General features: G+C 44.4%; 1 protein-coding gene across 7 annotated transcripts in view; it reads right to left on the reverse strand.

Moving 5' to 3' along the window:
* Positions 1–13,980, reverse strand: part of LOC100123184 (protein-tyrosine sulfotransferase) — a 127,624-nt gene that overhangs the window by 785 nt on the left and 112,859 nt on the right. For all 7 annotated transcript variants that reach the window (XM_031923804.2, XM_016982793.3, XM_008211682.4 and 4 more), the window contains 6 exons: positions 7,468–7,601; positions 6,589–6,697; positions 6,200–6,394; positions 5,576–5,829; positions 4,575–4,772; positions 5–4,486 (listed from right to left, as the gene is read on the reverse strand). In XM_031923804.2, the coding sequence (XP_031779664.1) occupies positions 4,381–4,486; positions 4,575–4,772; positions 5,576–5,829; positions 6,200–6,394; positions 6,589–6,697; positions 7,468–7,601 (996 nt within the window). In that variant the 3' untranslated portion in view covers positions 5–4,380. The remainder of the gene's footprint in view (positions 1–4; positions 4,487–4,574; positions 4,773–5,575; positions 5,830–6,199; positions 6,395–6,588; positions 6,698–7,467; positions 7,602–13,980) is intronic.

The following is a 13,980-nucleotide window of genomic DNA, read 5'->3' on the forward strand; positions in this document are numbered from 1 at the left end:
GCACCCACAAATTAAATTACACTTTAAACGTTCTCGTGTATTATGGTTTTGTGATTTGTATTGTTCTACAATTCAAACTTGAAATAACAGAAGAAATCGTGTGACCCGTACAAACAGAACCGCTAACTATATCAATTTTATTAAAACTCTATCGCTAAAAACACTTTAATCGTATGTTACTGTAGATGGCCAAACACCCGAACACACCGAGTATAGTGAAAACGTGAAATCTTGACTGAGCACTTATTATTGGTTACTTGTTTGGCTTGGAAAGATAAATACAGTGGACTACTCGTTTTTCGTCTCTAGTATACACAGAACTGAAGCCTAGAACTGAGACTAATGGAATATTATATCACTCTATACAGTAGCTTGGTACTTACCTGGAACAGAATTCTGCAATATCACATTGTTACGATACTATAAATACAATACTTGGCTCAATAAAAGTTGTGTCAATCAGTTTCGTAGTAGATTGGTATTTTTGTTTAGAAAGTTAATTGCGCATTGCTATGTAAATTCCTTGTCTGTGTCTAAAATTTTACAATGACAATTATAAGAAGTTCTGCTGATGCATATAAAAGAAAAGAATAAAAGACGTGTGCGTAATATTAAAATAATTTAATTTTAATTTTACATATGATAGACATTAACATTGCCGACAAATGGGTAATGTCACGTTACGATCTAAAAACACAATTAGCTGATATTTGGCAAATATTTCAACGTTTTTTCCAAGCTTAGAAGATATAGTTAAGAGTATACAAGTATATTTTCGTATATTATGCTCCCATCTCGAACCACGTAAACATGGAGAAAAACGTATAAAATGTTTGCCGATAAAGTAACTGCAATGAAGACAATCCCAGGTCAGCAAGAGACAATAGAGCTCTCTTATCACGCACGACAATATTACAAATATTTTCTTTCCTCTGTACAATCGCATTACAATTACATTCATATCTTGTGAATATCGACAGCGTTCTACATCCCATCGCTTTATCCTCTCAACAGACAAAATTGCAGCTTACAAAAAAACAATGATGGTTATAATGAATAAGGTTTTTTTTTCATCACGACCGTATTAGGCAAACTTAAGTTTACTTGTAAAATGATGTCAAATATATGGCAGAATCGATAGTTCGATTTTTCCAGGTAAAAATTCTTTGTAGTTTCTTAGAAGCATTTACAAATATTTTAAAAATAGTCTGTTCGAAATATTTCATTTTTTCATCATAACAACTATATCTGTAAAACGCAAGAGCATTCAAATGCAATTTCAAGCTCAATACATTTCTTTAAACCCTAATCATTTTTGTTTATTTTACGAATTATTCTGTATGCTACTGTAATATATTGGATTTCATATATCTTTGATGACTGAAATGAAATATTCCCGTGTAAAACAATAAATGTGAAATGTAAAATTATTCCAGAAAGATAAGCATAAATTAATAATCAAAATTCTATTCATCAAAAGAAACTTGCACATAAAGTCACAAAGCATATATCACTGGCCGTTTATCAAAATATCTTGTATGGTAAGAATCGTCGATAGCGCGAGAAATCACGTAAACTATACAAAATATAAAAAGATAATGATCGAAATGATAACATTTAAACAACGTTCATTAGTACTTAGTGTGCATTGTAATATTCGATCAAAACAAGATTTTGTGTAAACTCGTTTTAGTTATACTTCTGATCTCAGATACACTCAATCACACATAGTTATGAGATTCATATGCGTTCCTCCCGATTCTTCGTGTTTATAAGTTAAAACTCTTTTGTGCACATAGAGACTCACGCTTAGATTAGATGTTAACGGGATGTGGGAGCTGAAAACACTGTTTTTCTGTTCTATATAACTTTTTGAATAAAACTTGCAATGAAAAACCAAGAACAGAGCGCCATAGTGTTGAGTTTAGTGAATCATTCTACCGAAAAAAATACCAATTGGACTTTTGGTTTTTGTAAAAGTTGTGAAATACGAGCGGGTGTTTACGCGTGTTTATGCGATTACAGCGCCAACCTCAAACATCAATTTTACTTATTAACTTTTAATTTTGAAATTTCATCAATATAATGAGCAGAGCGCCATAGGTTTGAGATAAGTGAATCATTCTACCGAAAGAAAATATCAATACGGCTTTTAGTTTTTTTTTGGCATTTGGAATACTAAATACCCCGTGGCGGATTTGCGAAGCTATAGCTCCCACCTCCCCTTAATTAATTTTTTTAATTTTTCAAAAACGAAGTTTTTCATTATCGTAATGAACTTTCAAAGTGAAAGTTTACTCACAATTTAGACATTACACAGTATAGTTATTCTATTACATCACCATGATATGAACAGAAAAAAATTTTTTAGCACCATTGAATGCTGCGATACGAATCGCGCAATAATAAATTACTCAAGAATGCACTTAGCCTCTTTCTTTCGCTTGCACAACAAATTTATCCATTTTACACGGCGCTTAATTTACGGATACCCTTATCGGTTATAATAATTAGCAGATAATAAATTAGTTTAGCTGTTTTGATAAAATTATTCTAATAGCTTGCCATAATGCAAAAAATTTGCAGCTACCAATCGATATAGTTAAACAAGTTTTTGTGTGTCCCCACAAATAACTTGATGATTTTGCCGTTTAGCCGCTTTTTAATCGCGTTTTAAAGTTTGTTTCGATTTGAAAATGTGTATGTGCTAGCGATGCAAGTTTTAAGCACAGTCATTTTCGCAATTGCCTACTTGAATAAAGACAATAGCAGTTAAGTTTTTATAGCTAAAAAAATAATATACTTTGTAATCGACTGAACTTTACTGTACATCATTGTATTAAAAATGCCAAATTCCTATCAGATAACAAGACGTTACTCCTATATTTAGAATGTAATTTACACAAAAAACTTATGAAATATAATCAATTGTAATATTTTTAAAGTCTAGTTTAAAAAAAATCTAAGCAGTAACTTTCCCTATACTAATAATTTTATCAAATTTCCCAACGCTTCGAACTAATTATTTAATATGGTATATCATTTTTTTTTTCAACTTTAAAGAGTGATAATCCCTAAACTAAATTTTCATATTGCAAAAAAATTAATCAATTTCATAGATTGCACGCAAAACAAAGGACACATTATCATTATCTCTAAAAAAGCCTAATATTTCCTCTCAACAGATCTTCGAAATAATTCGACTGTATTATGATTGCGTCTTTCTTTTAAAATACTAAAAGTAAAAAAAAAAACACAAGAAGACAAGTAATACGACGCACGAAAGGGTCAAATCACTCGAGAAGTAGCATTACATAGTGCAATCGCTGCGGGCAGGCAATCATGCGCGCCGCACGACCACAGTCGTCGGCACGTTCCGCTCAGGGCGAGCGAATATATCTCTGCGTGCGCGCTTGCAATATATCGTATATATCGAGATGTGAACAGACTGAACACATACGGGGGCAATCGGCACGACGCTCTTGCGAGCCGAGAGTCACTTTTTTATTCTTTGGAAGGGCGCGGCACCGCCTTCTTTGCTCCTTGCGAAAGAAGATTGCGTAGCTGGCTCTTTTTCAGCCGACTGGGCATATCCTCGTTTATTTTATTTCATTTCTTCTCCTCTTAGTTGCTTGCTTATCATTTAACCTGTGTATATCTATTCGAGAATCATACCGGAATGTCTATTAATAAGCATATACTACACCCAACGAACAAGTTTTATTTCCGCGGAATGTCAAACAATTTCGATCGCAAAGCTCGTAATTCGATATCGGTATAACACTGTGCTTTCGCAAATGAAACAAGAATACAAAACGCAATCGCGACGGTACGTTCGAAGGAATGCCCTACGTAGGTCTGTCAAATCACTGACTTTTAGAATATCTCGCAACGGTACAGTACAATCGTTGCAATCGCGCTTCCCCCCGTACAGTCGACTCATTAACAATATATACTAGTGCCTGCACATACGCCACTTCCTAGTTACAAACAACGTAGAAAATAAGTTTCAACCCGTCGACAACATCGCTGCACTCTTTCACAAGGAGGCCGAGGTTCCAAAGGACAAGAGAGAGATAAAAAAGAAAAACAAGCTCGCTCTCAGGCATAATCAGGCTCAGTCACACAGCTTCTACGGCAGCCCTCCACGCGCGCGCGAACGGACTTACACATAATATACATCAGGCGCGCCAACGTCTTATTACACGTCCTCCTCTGGTGAGCTGGCCTTCGAAAGGGCTCAGCAGATAAAGAGGAAGTCTTACGCTGCAGTTTTCCCCATACATATAGAGCAACGGGCAGCTGTTCTCCTCGTTAGACGTGGCCGGAGGCGTGGGTGTTGTACAGCCTGGACAGATCGACGAGCGAAGAGGACGGAGGTCACGCGTCTGTGCCGTTGCTGTTGGAGTCTGACGAGTGCGTCGACGTCTTCTCGAGCTCGAGCTCGCGAGCCATTTCCTCCCAGACCTGGCCGTTCGTCAGGACTCTGTTGTGCATACGGCAAAGGGTTACAATAGGTTAGTTTGTCGATGTACTTTCGGAGAATGTGTACTTAAGTGCGGTCGTAGACTTACTTTCTCGTGTTGTCGCTGACGACTTTGTCGGGCGCCCCGTAGTTGGGCGGGTTGGCGTAGGGATCGTAATTGAGGACGGAGAGCATGGGAGCTATCTCGGCCATGTCACGTACCACGTCTTCCGGGATGTTACCGACCCACTTGGTTAGCGCCTCCAGATTCACTGGCTTGATCACCTGATCCGACGAACGTTCCACCCTGCAAAATGAGCACGTTTAGCTGCTTGCATAAACCAACGCGTTTAATACAATACACGTATATAGGGTACTGGTCGTGCAAGTTACATCGTAAGCTATGTCTATCTAAATTTGTAATTTTCTACAATGACGCTAACATAATCGTGTGGATGAATCTTGCTTTATAACGTTACTCATTTTGTCGCGTAAATACTGCAGGAAGCGAGAAGCGAGCTTTTTATAAATGTGTCAAGGAGAGGCTGCAGGTCTTCAGTTCTTAGATCCTTTTTTCCCGTAAAGTCGTAACTCGAGCTTTTCACTCAATACTCTGATTAAGAACTCGTTTGTCTTTGATTCCGCCCTACCCTGCACCTATCAATTTACGCCACGATACGGCAAAACATGGCTTCTGAATCCATCCCCCCATCGCAGTGAAAAATTTGTTACATAAAACAACATGTCCCCGCACAGGACACGCGAATCTAATTGAGCCAGAACTCACTTCGCCGTTTAAAACCTCCTTTCCCGTCTCCAACAAGTTGCCCATATAATAATAGAGCTCGTCGTCGACGTCACGCAAAGATCCATATAGAACGCGAGGAAGCTCGATTTTATCGAGACGTGTCGCGCGTTTATGAAGACACGCGATCAAGTTTCGACATGAAGAAGCGTTAATAACTCCGGCTCCTCTCCGTCAACGACGGAATTGCTTCTTCAACTTTATCGCTCTCGCTCGTATCCTCGAGATTACATTTGGAGCGCCCTCGCGGAGTAATTAAAGCTCGAATATAATGCAGTATTAAAAAAATCGCTTAGCGCACGTACTTGCTGAGAGGAACACCGCCGGGTTTATTGATGAACTCCTCGTGATGGAGGACGGACTCGTTCCAGGGCACGTCGAGGTAGAGCAGGATCTTCTGCATCCATTCGCGAGGATGCAGCACCAGCTGTTCGTACGGCACCATCAGACAGCGCTCCGGACCCACGTCTTTGCACTGCTTGTACATCATCGTAATGGCCTGGTTCCACTTGATCATGCACTGTCGGTACGACGTCAGATCGAAGCCCGTTATGGTCACCTGCCGACAGACGCGTGGCTTGTAATTATTCATTCAAAATTGCGCGCTTATGTCGCTGATACGAAATTCGCGCGTAATATCGATATCTCTATACAGAGAGAAACAACAAAGGAGGAAAACGTCAAAGCTCGCGCTATCGTATCGAGCGCAACGGTCGGAATTTCAAAAATAAAAAAAAACAATATTTCTCGTCAAGCGGCGACCTGAAAATTCTCGAAAAAAAAAACGGATTATTTTACGATGAATCTGCATGAAAGCGATACGCCAGCAGATCCTCGTGACTCAAAGGCATTCGCGCACCGCTAACGATACCAGGGAAATCGGTGGGAAAAAATATCTGTATAGATATAAAAACGTCATGCATACGCACCTTTCTCGATATGATGGAGTGTACCGTCGCACGGCCGTCGCGGATCATGAATATGAACTTGGCGTTGGGAAAGAGGTCGAGCACGTAGGAGCCCATCTTGAGGGTCAGCGGGTCCTTGTTGCAGAGCCGCGGCGCAGGTTCGCCGTGCCTCGCGATCACCTCCAGGCAAAACGCCGCTATGGCACTGTCCATCACCTGTAAACGGACCAATGTGTAATCGCAGACACGTGCGTTAATCCAAGCGTCAAGAGCGTGTATCAGTGTCTCGTGCAGGATATGTGCGCATTATCGAGTGCATTATCGTGTAATACGGAGTTGTATGCGTGACAGGTGTTTAATGGACCGTTTGGATGGATCGATGTTACAACGCGGTGTAGTAATATACGTACCTCCTTGGACACGCCTGCTTCCTCGAGGCGGACGCTCTCGCGCTCCGATTTTAGCCAATGTGACCGCATTTGAAGTATACGAGGAATTATTCTCGTCTCCTGGCCGCATCTGCGAAACGAATAATCGATATGAGACTGTGAGCTCGTTCTGGGGTAAGAGAGTTGTATGTAGACGTGATTCATTCAATTGTCAGAACGTGACGTATATTGAAATTGGGAGTGCATGAATAAAATGCCATTAGTATCGCAAGTGCATATAGGTGCAGAAAACAAAGTGAAATATTTCAAACGTGAGTATTATTTTCGACGAAATCTCGAATTTCGCTGTTTTAAACAGAAACCTCATTTTACACAATGGTAAAAACTCTTTAATTCGAAATTTCGTCGGAAATTCAAAAAATTTGAATTTTACAAAAGCCTCTGTACTCTGAGCTCGTGCGAGAAAAAAATCGAATATTCCACATAAAAACGAGCGAAAGCTCGCTAATCAAATTAAGAACTGCGAAATTTCACCGTTCGCCGAATAGAGGAGCGCGCAGGAGTTAGTTCCTGAGCGTGTCCCCGAGAGTTAATGGATCCGGTCTCGTGTGCATTTGATTGACGTCGAAGGCTTTAATTCGCGCGCGGCTGGCTTAACCGAGTTCTCTCTTCCTTTACTATACTCGTCGCGCGGAAATAGGAAACGTACACATATAATACAACAGCGAATTCGTTGAAAAGTTTACACAGCGAAGCGATGAACATGAAGCGTTACGACCAATCGATATTTGCCAAATTGATACTTCGGCGAAATGATGCACGATATTCCATTTCACGAGCGACTCGCTTCGTTTCCGCGACGATCGAGTTCTTGGAGGAAAAAAAAGTAAATATACGAACCTGACTTCCGGATGAGCGTCCATCATGGCACGCATAAGCGTCGTTCCCGATCGAGGCACTCCTCCGATGAAGATCAGCGGCATGTTCCGGTCGTAAGGATACACCTTCTGATCGTTCGGTCCGACTACGTATTTCTGGAAAAATAAAAGGGCGAGAGAGTCAAGTACTGCGTGTGTGCTGTATACAGACGCGATAAATAAATACGGCGTGTGGGTGCATGGCCGTAAATGTTTTTGTGTACGTTTCGGAGTACAGCTGCGCTGGATATGTATCAAATTTTCAAACGCTCGTATTCGCTCTCGATGTGTATGCGCAAAAACATTGACCGTTTTTTTGATAATCGTGGATGTTTCTGTATTGCTACGGCGAAACGGATGCATCAATCGAAGTACAAATAAATTCTTTACGGAGCGATGTTCAGGCTACATCTACGTAAATATTCGCTTTTGATAGCTCTCGACTATGAAGCAGAAAAAAAAATGACGACGCGCGTTTGTACACGATATCGTTCGGCATTCCACACAACTGTAATCTCTCTACGGAATATGAAACGAGCAAAAATAAAAAAATCGAGCTAAAGAGTCAAATGAGGAACCTACGAAGAATCGACGATAGTCTAGCTGAAGCCAGCAGGGCCACTTCGTCGTTGGCTTCGTCGAGATCTGCGAGAGAGAGAGAGAGAGAGAGAGAGAGAGAGAAAAGCAAGCATTCCTCGCGTGAGTTATGTATTATTATTGTTCACATGCTTGTATATACACGCGTATACATCTGGACAACGGCCTTTACTGCAATCGCATCATCCCCGCGCGTATAAGCCCGAGCAAGCAGACATAAACGCGCCGTTAAAGTAAAAATAAAATCGAGAGTAAAACTCTCTCCGGCATTTCCCGCGGCGAAAAAAAGAATACCCCATCACTCAGCGCTCTCTCACGGGCTTATCCCTTCGCGAGCGCGGAAAACGCCTATCCATTCATCCGACCCACCCTTTACGTACGCTAGCGCTAATCCATCGCGTATACACGCTTCTCGTAAAAATTACCCGCTTTTCAGCCTCGCACGTGTAAAAGCTGCTTCTCGCAATAAAGTAAAGAGCGCAGTAGGAGAGAAACTTTTTCCTCTACGCGCGATACGCTCACACGGCGTAAAATTACATTTCAAGGGTCTCTTACGTACTGATAGCTCAGACGAGACCGGGTGTGGAATCTACGAATGAGATCTTCGGCTCTGCGTGTAAGTGTATATGTATATGGGTGTAGCGGTACAGGCGGATGGATATGGAGCGAGTGGAGCCATTATATCATTAGACTGAGGGCAGTAGTTGCAACCGCGCGTTATCGGCCCGACGTTTGTATCACGCGCTGCTGCAGCTGCTAGCGAGAGATAAGGCTGATTCCGAAGGGACGAACTGCCCGCCCGCCGCGTTTATGGGTGACTGTAACCTGCGCTAGTGAGAATAGCCGCGAGGATTGCAAGCTCGCGCTTGGAGTGGAACGTTTTATGCGGAGATAGTCTGGCTGCGGTTTTAGAAAACTGCTGGTTGGCCCGATTTGCGTTTTATTTATAAGAAAGCGTTCGATGATTGCTGTTCATCGAAAAAAAATTAGAGCTTTTTCAAGGCAAGACGCCGCGAATACTAAAAAAGCAAAATACACCGCGTTCACACTTCAATCCGCAGAATACTGCGCGAAATCGAATATCCGAAAATAATATCGAATTCGGTTCACCGCGTCGGGGCACACGCTGTATTACGAGCTCTTCCTCGTCGCCGGCGCGGCTGGGATTTACTGCTGGAGACGAGGAAACGCGCTTCGCGCGCCCTGTCAGGTTACCGCGTGACGCCTGCCATTCTACCGCGGGCTACGCGTTACCTGCTTCTCTCCCCCTCTCCCTATGTATGTATATATCGATGCTCATATTTCAGGGCTCGCTGCGAGGGCTGGGAAGTCCCGTGTGCCACTGTTGCGCGCCTCTCGAGAGCTTTGTTACCACCAACGCGGGCGACCCGCTGTGCTCAAACTATACGCCGCACGTGTGTTTTGGCACCGGCTCGTTTTCCCCGAGACTCCGCTCTGCTGCGGCGAAGTGTTTCCGGGTTGAGAGACGAAGGAATGGATACGCGCTGCTTATTCAATTTGGAAAATGCTAATGGACGCGCTCTCGGCTGCAGCGTGCAAATTGTAAACAAGATAAGTTAATGGTGTTTACGAGAGTTGCTTCGGAAAAGCTTCGCCGAAAATCTTGCATTCGAAGCTCGCTGGGTGATATTAAAGCAGAGGTATTCCGAGAAAATATATAAGCTCTGGGAGACTCGTCGTGTCTGATCGTCGTTATTCATTCGGCGAAAGCTCTTACCTATACAGAGATACACACAACTCAAGAATATAAATTCCCCTCCTCGAACTTGCTTGCGCTTATCGCGTAAAAACTTCGCTGCGAAACAAAGCACGCGGGACAACTTCCCTCGTGAATTCTGCGCGACAAACGAGCGGAAAAAGACCTAACCAGTCCTGTATCTCGGTGATAATTCGTTGCGCCATAAACGCGGTCGTCGCGCGCGCATCTAATTGACTTAAGCATCGCACTGCGTAGAGAGAGAGAGAGAGAGAGAGAGAGAGAGAGAGAGAGAGAGAGAGAGAGAGAGAGAGAGAGAGAGAGAGAGAGAGAGAGAGAGAGAGAGAGAGCTGACGTGTTCCAAGCAAGTATACACACACCCGCTACTACGAAAGAGACAACAAAAACGTCAACGACGCCTCCGGCTCCTACAAAACGCCCTCCTCGGCGTGGAAAATATTTTACAATTAGCGTTTTTCACTTAACGCGCTCTCGTAGGTCGCGCGCGCGCGCGAGAGAGAGCTTTTATTTTCGCGAATGAAGAGGTATGCGCGCGCGACAAAACGGGGCCGCGCGCTAGCGAGTATATAGGGGAGAGAAACGCGAAACGAGACACGCGGCGAGAGAAATTTATGCAGGACCGTCCCTCGCTTTTATTTTCCCGAGGCGCAGGCAGCTTTTGCTCGCTGCAGTCGAGGGCGTTTGTTGTACACGTGTGTGTATGTGCGCGAGGGCTGTACATATGCAGGGAGAGAGAAGAGAGAGAACAATGCGACACGGCGGAGGAGAAAAATGCGCGTCTTGCTTACCGGAATCCGGAATACCTTCGCGAGCTGTGTATGTGGGAGGAAAGTTTAGGCAGTGTGTGCTCTGCAGCTGCTCGATTTTTTCGCGTCGATGCGGATCTTTGCCGAGGCCCTTGATGCAGAGGAGGCGATTCGTTGCTGAGCAGTCGAGAGCTTTTTTTATTTTTGTTGCCGGGGGTGGAAGGGAAATATTTTTTCGCCGTGTGTGCCTTTGGTTTTTTTGATTATTAATGATCCCCGTGAAATATCCATAACGAACGGACCTTGATTGATTGAAATCGAACGCGGAGAGCACTGTTTTATTCGAGCTTTACGATATAATCCATTGTCGTGTATGCGTGAAAAATGACAGTCGGAAATCCATCACGAAATCGGAAAAAATATTCGACAAAGGCATTGTTCCGAAAGCTACGCGTATTATCGAAACGTATTAAAACCTCGCATACTTTTTTTCTAACAAATTAAATTCATAAAGCACCACCTCAGCCCCACTTCAAACTCCCGCAGCAAACAGCCATCGCGAGAACATCTCGAAATAAAGCCTGCGTCACTGCAAGCCGCGTGCGATCGCGCGCCCGTTTTTTTCCTTACACCGTGTGCTACTACTACTGGACACGCTATCGGCGAAACGTCGATTCCTCCCCAACGCGCGAAAAAGTTTTTATCATCGAGCTCCTATACTCGCGCACGACAGTTCACTTGGCTTTTCCATTGCACTGCTGCGTGCGATGTGTACCCAGAGCAAATCGCATTGATCATTCCGTCGACGAGGTGGTACGCGCGCTAGACGTAAATAATGAATCGGTAATCGATACTACTACTACTATATACGAGCGCAGCGTGGCAGCCTCTGCTGTACTTTTATCTTTGGCGAATTCGATTTAGGCCGCCTTGCAAACAAAGAGTAGCCGAGTCTCGCTTTATTTCCGTTCTGCTTCTGGATTCTTTCTCCCATCGCTTTGTTTTTCGCGAGCGCGCGCAGGAACGAAAATCTCAATAAAATACGCTCCAATGAAATTCCGATAAATCGCGAGCTTGCAGCTCCGAGCGCAGGCAAACTTTTAATACGATGTTAAAGCTGTAAGCTTGATGAATAGCGCCCGCTTTCGCTCGGCACACCGTATAACTGTGTGTACTCGTTGCAGCCAATTCGCGTTTTTTTTTCTCCTCGTTCCCCGCGTATAAACGCTGTTACGCCGAGGCGAAGAACGTATCGATTTTGCCGCAATAAGTAGTGTTTATCGAAAGCTCTCAAGCTGTTCCACCTAACGCTATAAGCGGGGCAAAAAGGCTGATATAAACCCGTAGCAAAGCCCCGAAACTGAACTCGTTGAAAAACCTTCCGGCGCTGCAGCCCTTAAACAATAAATAAATCGTCGTTCACTCCACACACGTACGTCTCGAGCATTTTATTGTCGCTGACTCTCGTTCCTCCCGCTCGGTCTGCGCAGCGGATAGCCCCGAGTGTCATAAACTCGAGGGCAAAAAGAGAAAGCTCGCCTGGTTCCCGCGGGACTAAGACGCGCAGACTTTGCGCTCGGCCGAGCACGCTAATAGAGAGCAGCACCGAGAAAACCTCCGAGAGGCAGGAGGAAAAGAGAGCAGGAGAGTTTTCCTGCTTCATTTGCTCGGATTGACGATGTGGAACGTCGACGAGGCTCGACTGCGTGAGTTGGTTTTCTTTTTTTCTTTTTTTTGGAACGGGCATTTCGCGGCGAGCTAATGAAATGCGCCGAATGATTCGAGGGAACGCAGTGGCGGTGTGGGATTTCGCGATGATTAATGTTGCTGCGCGAGCTTTCGACGCTTATCGCTCGGAATATATGTAACGGATCGTTATAGGTGATCGCTGTGTGTCCCGTCGTAGATTCCACCGCGCAATCGTCATTTATTTTTGATAAATTGCCAATTAATTCCGTCGACGGGGCGAACGGCCACGCGTATGCAATGTTCATTCATCATTTATTGCCCAGCAGCGAAAATCTGATTTCGCGCAGGGGATGATGATATTCTTTCGTCTCTGAAAATCCTCGTCACGGCAGTTCGACGCTCGTGCGCTGAAAAACTAGACGACCTCTTCATCTCCCTCGAGCTACTCTCTCTCTCGGTCGGCAGACAATCGGACAGTCTTTCAGCGTCGTCCTTTCGAGACGTCGTCGAGTCCCTCGACCTCAAATTCGATCTGACCGAGGAGAAAGAGCCGTGTGTCCCGACAAGAGCGGAGCGAAAAAGAGGGCGCAACTATAACGCGCTCATTAAGCTCGCGCGGCCGTTGAATTTTTTAAGGGACACACGGGCAATTTTTCTTCTTCGCCGCGAGAACAAAGCTTCACTGCGCGCTGCTTTGAAAAATGGAAAAAGCTCGGGAGAGAGATCGCGGCAGCGCCGAAGGAAGGAGGCTTTAACGAGCCAGGTTCATGGACCTTTAACCCGCGAGAAAGAATGACGCACGTCCGATTCGAGGCGAGCGAAAAGCTCCGCGGGAGACGAATGGCCGGATAAGGATTGTCTTCGGGGCTGAAAAGCTCGCGATTTCATGCGGGAAATGCAATTTTAATCGAGCCCAGCTCTCCGACAGGTGCAGCGCAGAATTTAACTTTCTAAATTCGACAGAGCTTCGAGTGATCGATCGAGGCACTTGAGATATTCGATGTTTTGCCGTCTGGCTATAGCGCCACTGTCAGTATTAGAGCTTCCGTCTCGGGCAATCAGCCTTTCAAAGGAACCTGATAGCGAGAGTATCCAAAGGCCCGGAAAAAAGAAAGGCAGTAGTCGTCGCTTCTCGCGCTCGGTTTTTCCCATCCCTCTCTGGCTTATAAGAGAGACCCCGACAAGCCCGCCACGGCTTAGGCTATCGAGGCGGAAGGAGAACGATTACGACGTCGTCGCGCTTCCCGATCTTCGAATTACACGGCCCACTCTGATTGGGATTTTTACCGCTGGGATCCGTCTTTGTTCCGAGCGTTTAATTCGAGCCAGGCTTTCTGACTAATGACGGGACGATTATTTTCACTCGCTCGACTCAGCCGCACGGAAATCCATTAGGTGATGATACTGAGAGTGAGCAACTGCACAACTGCGCATTTCCCAAATCAACGTGTTTTTGAAATTCTTTCGCGTGCAGCGCACAGAGCGCGCGATGAAGATATTAAAAAGCTTGCCGCGCGAAAAAGGGCGCCGAACGTTTCCGCGAAATAAAATTCAAAGCCAATACCTCGCATATTTCGCGTCGAGCTTTAATTTTGAGAGCAAATATTGGCCGTTGCCCCCGAGAGTGTAACCTAAAAATATTGCCCTCGAATCCACTTGCGCTGAATATGTTTTCACTCGCGTAACAAACCTCGTCGCCGATATAACCGTTCGCCAGATTAAATTG

Source organism: Nasonia vitripennis, chromosome 2 (assembly GCF_009193385.2).
Source record: "Nasonia vitripennis strain AsymCx chromosome 2, Nvit_psr_1.1, whole genome shotgun sequence".
Classification (NCBI taxonomy): domain Eukaryota; kingdom Metazoa; phylum Arthropoda; class Insecta; order Hymenoptera; family Pteromalidae; genus Nasonia; species Nasonia vitripennis.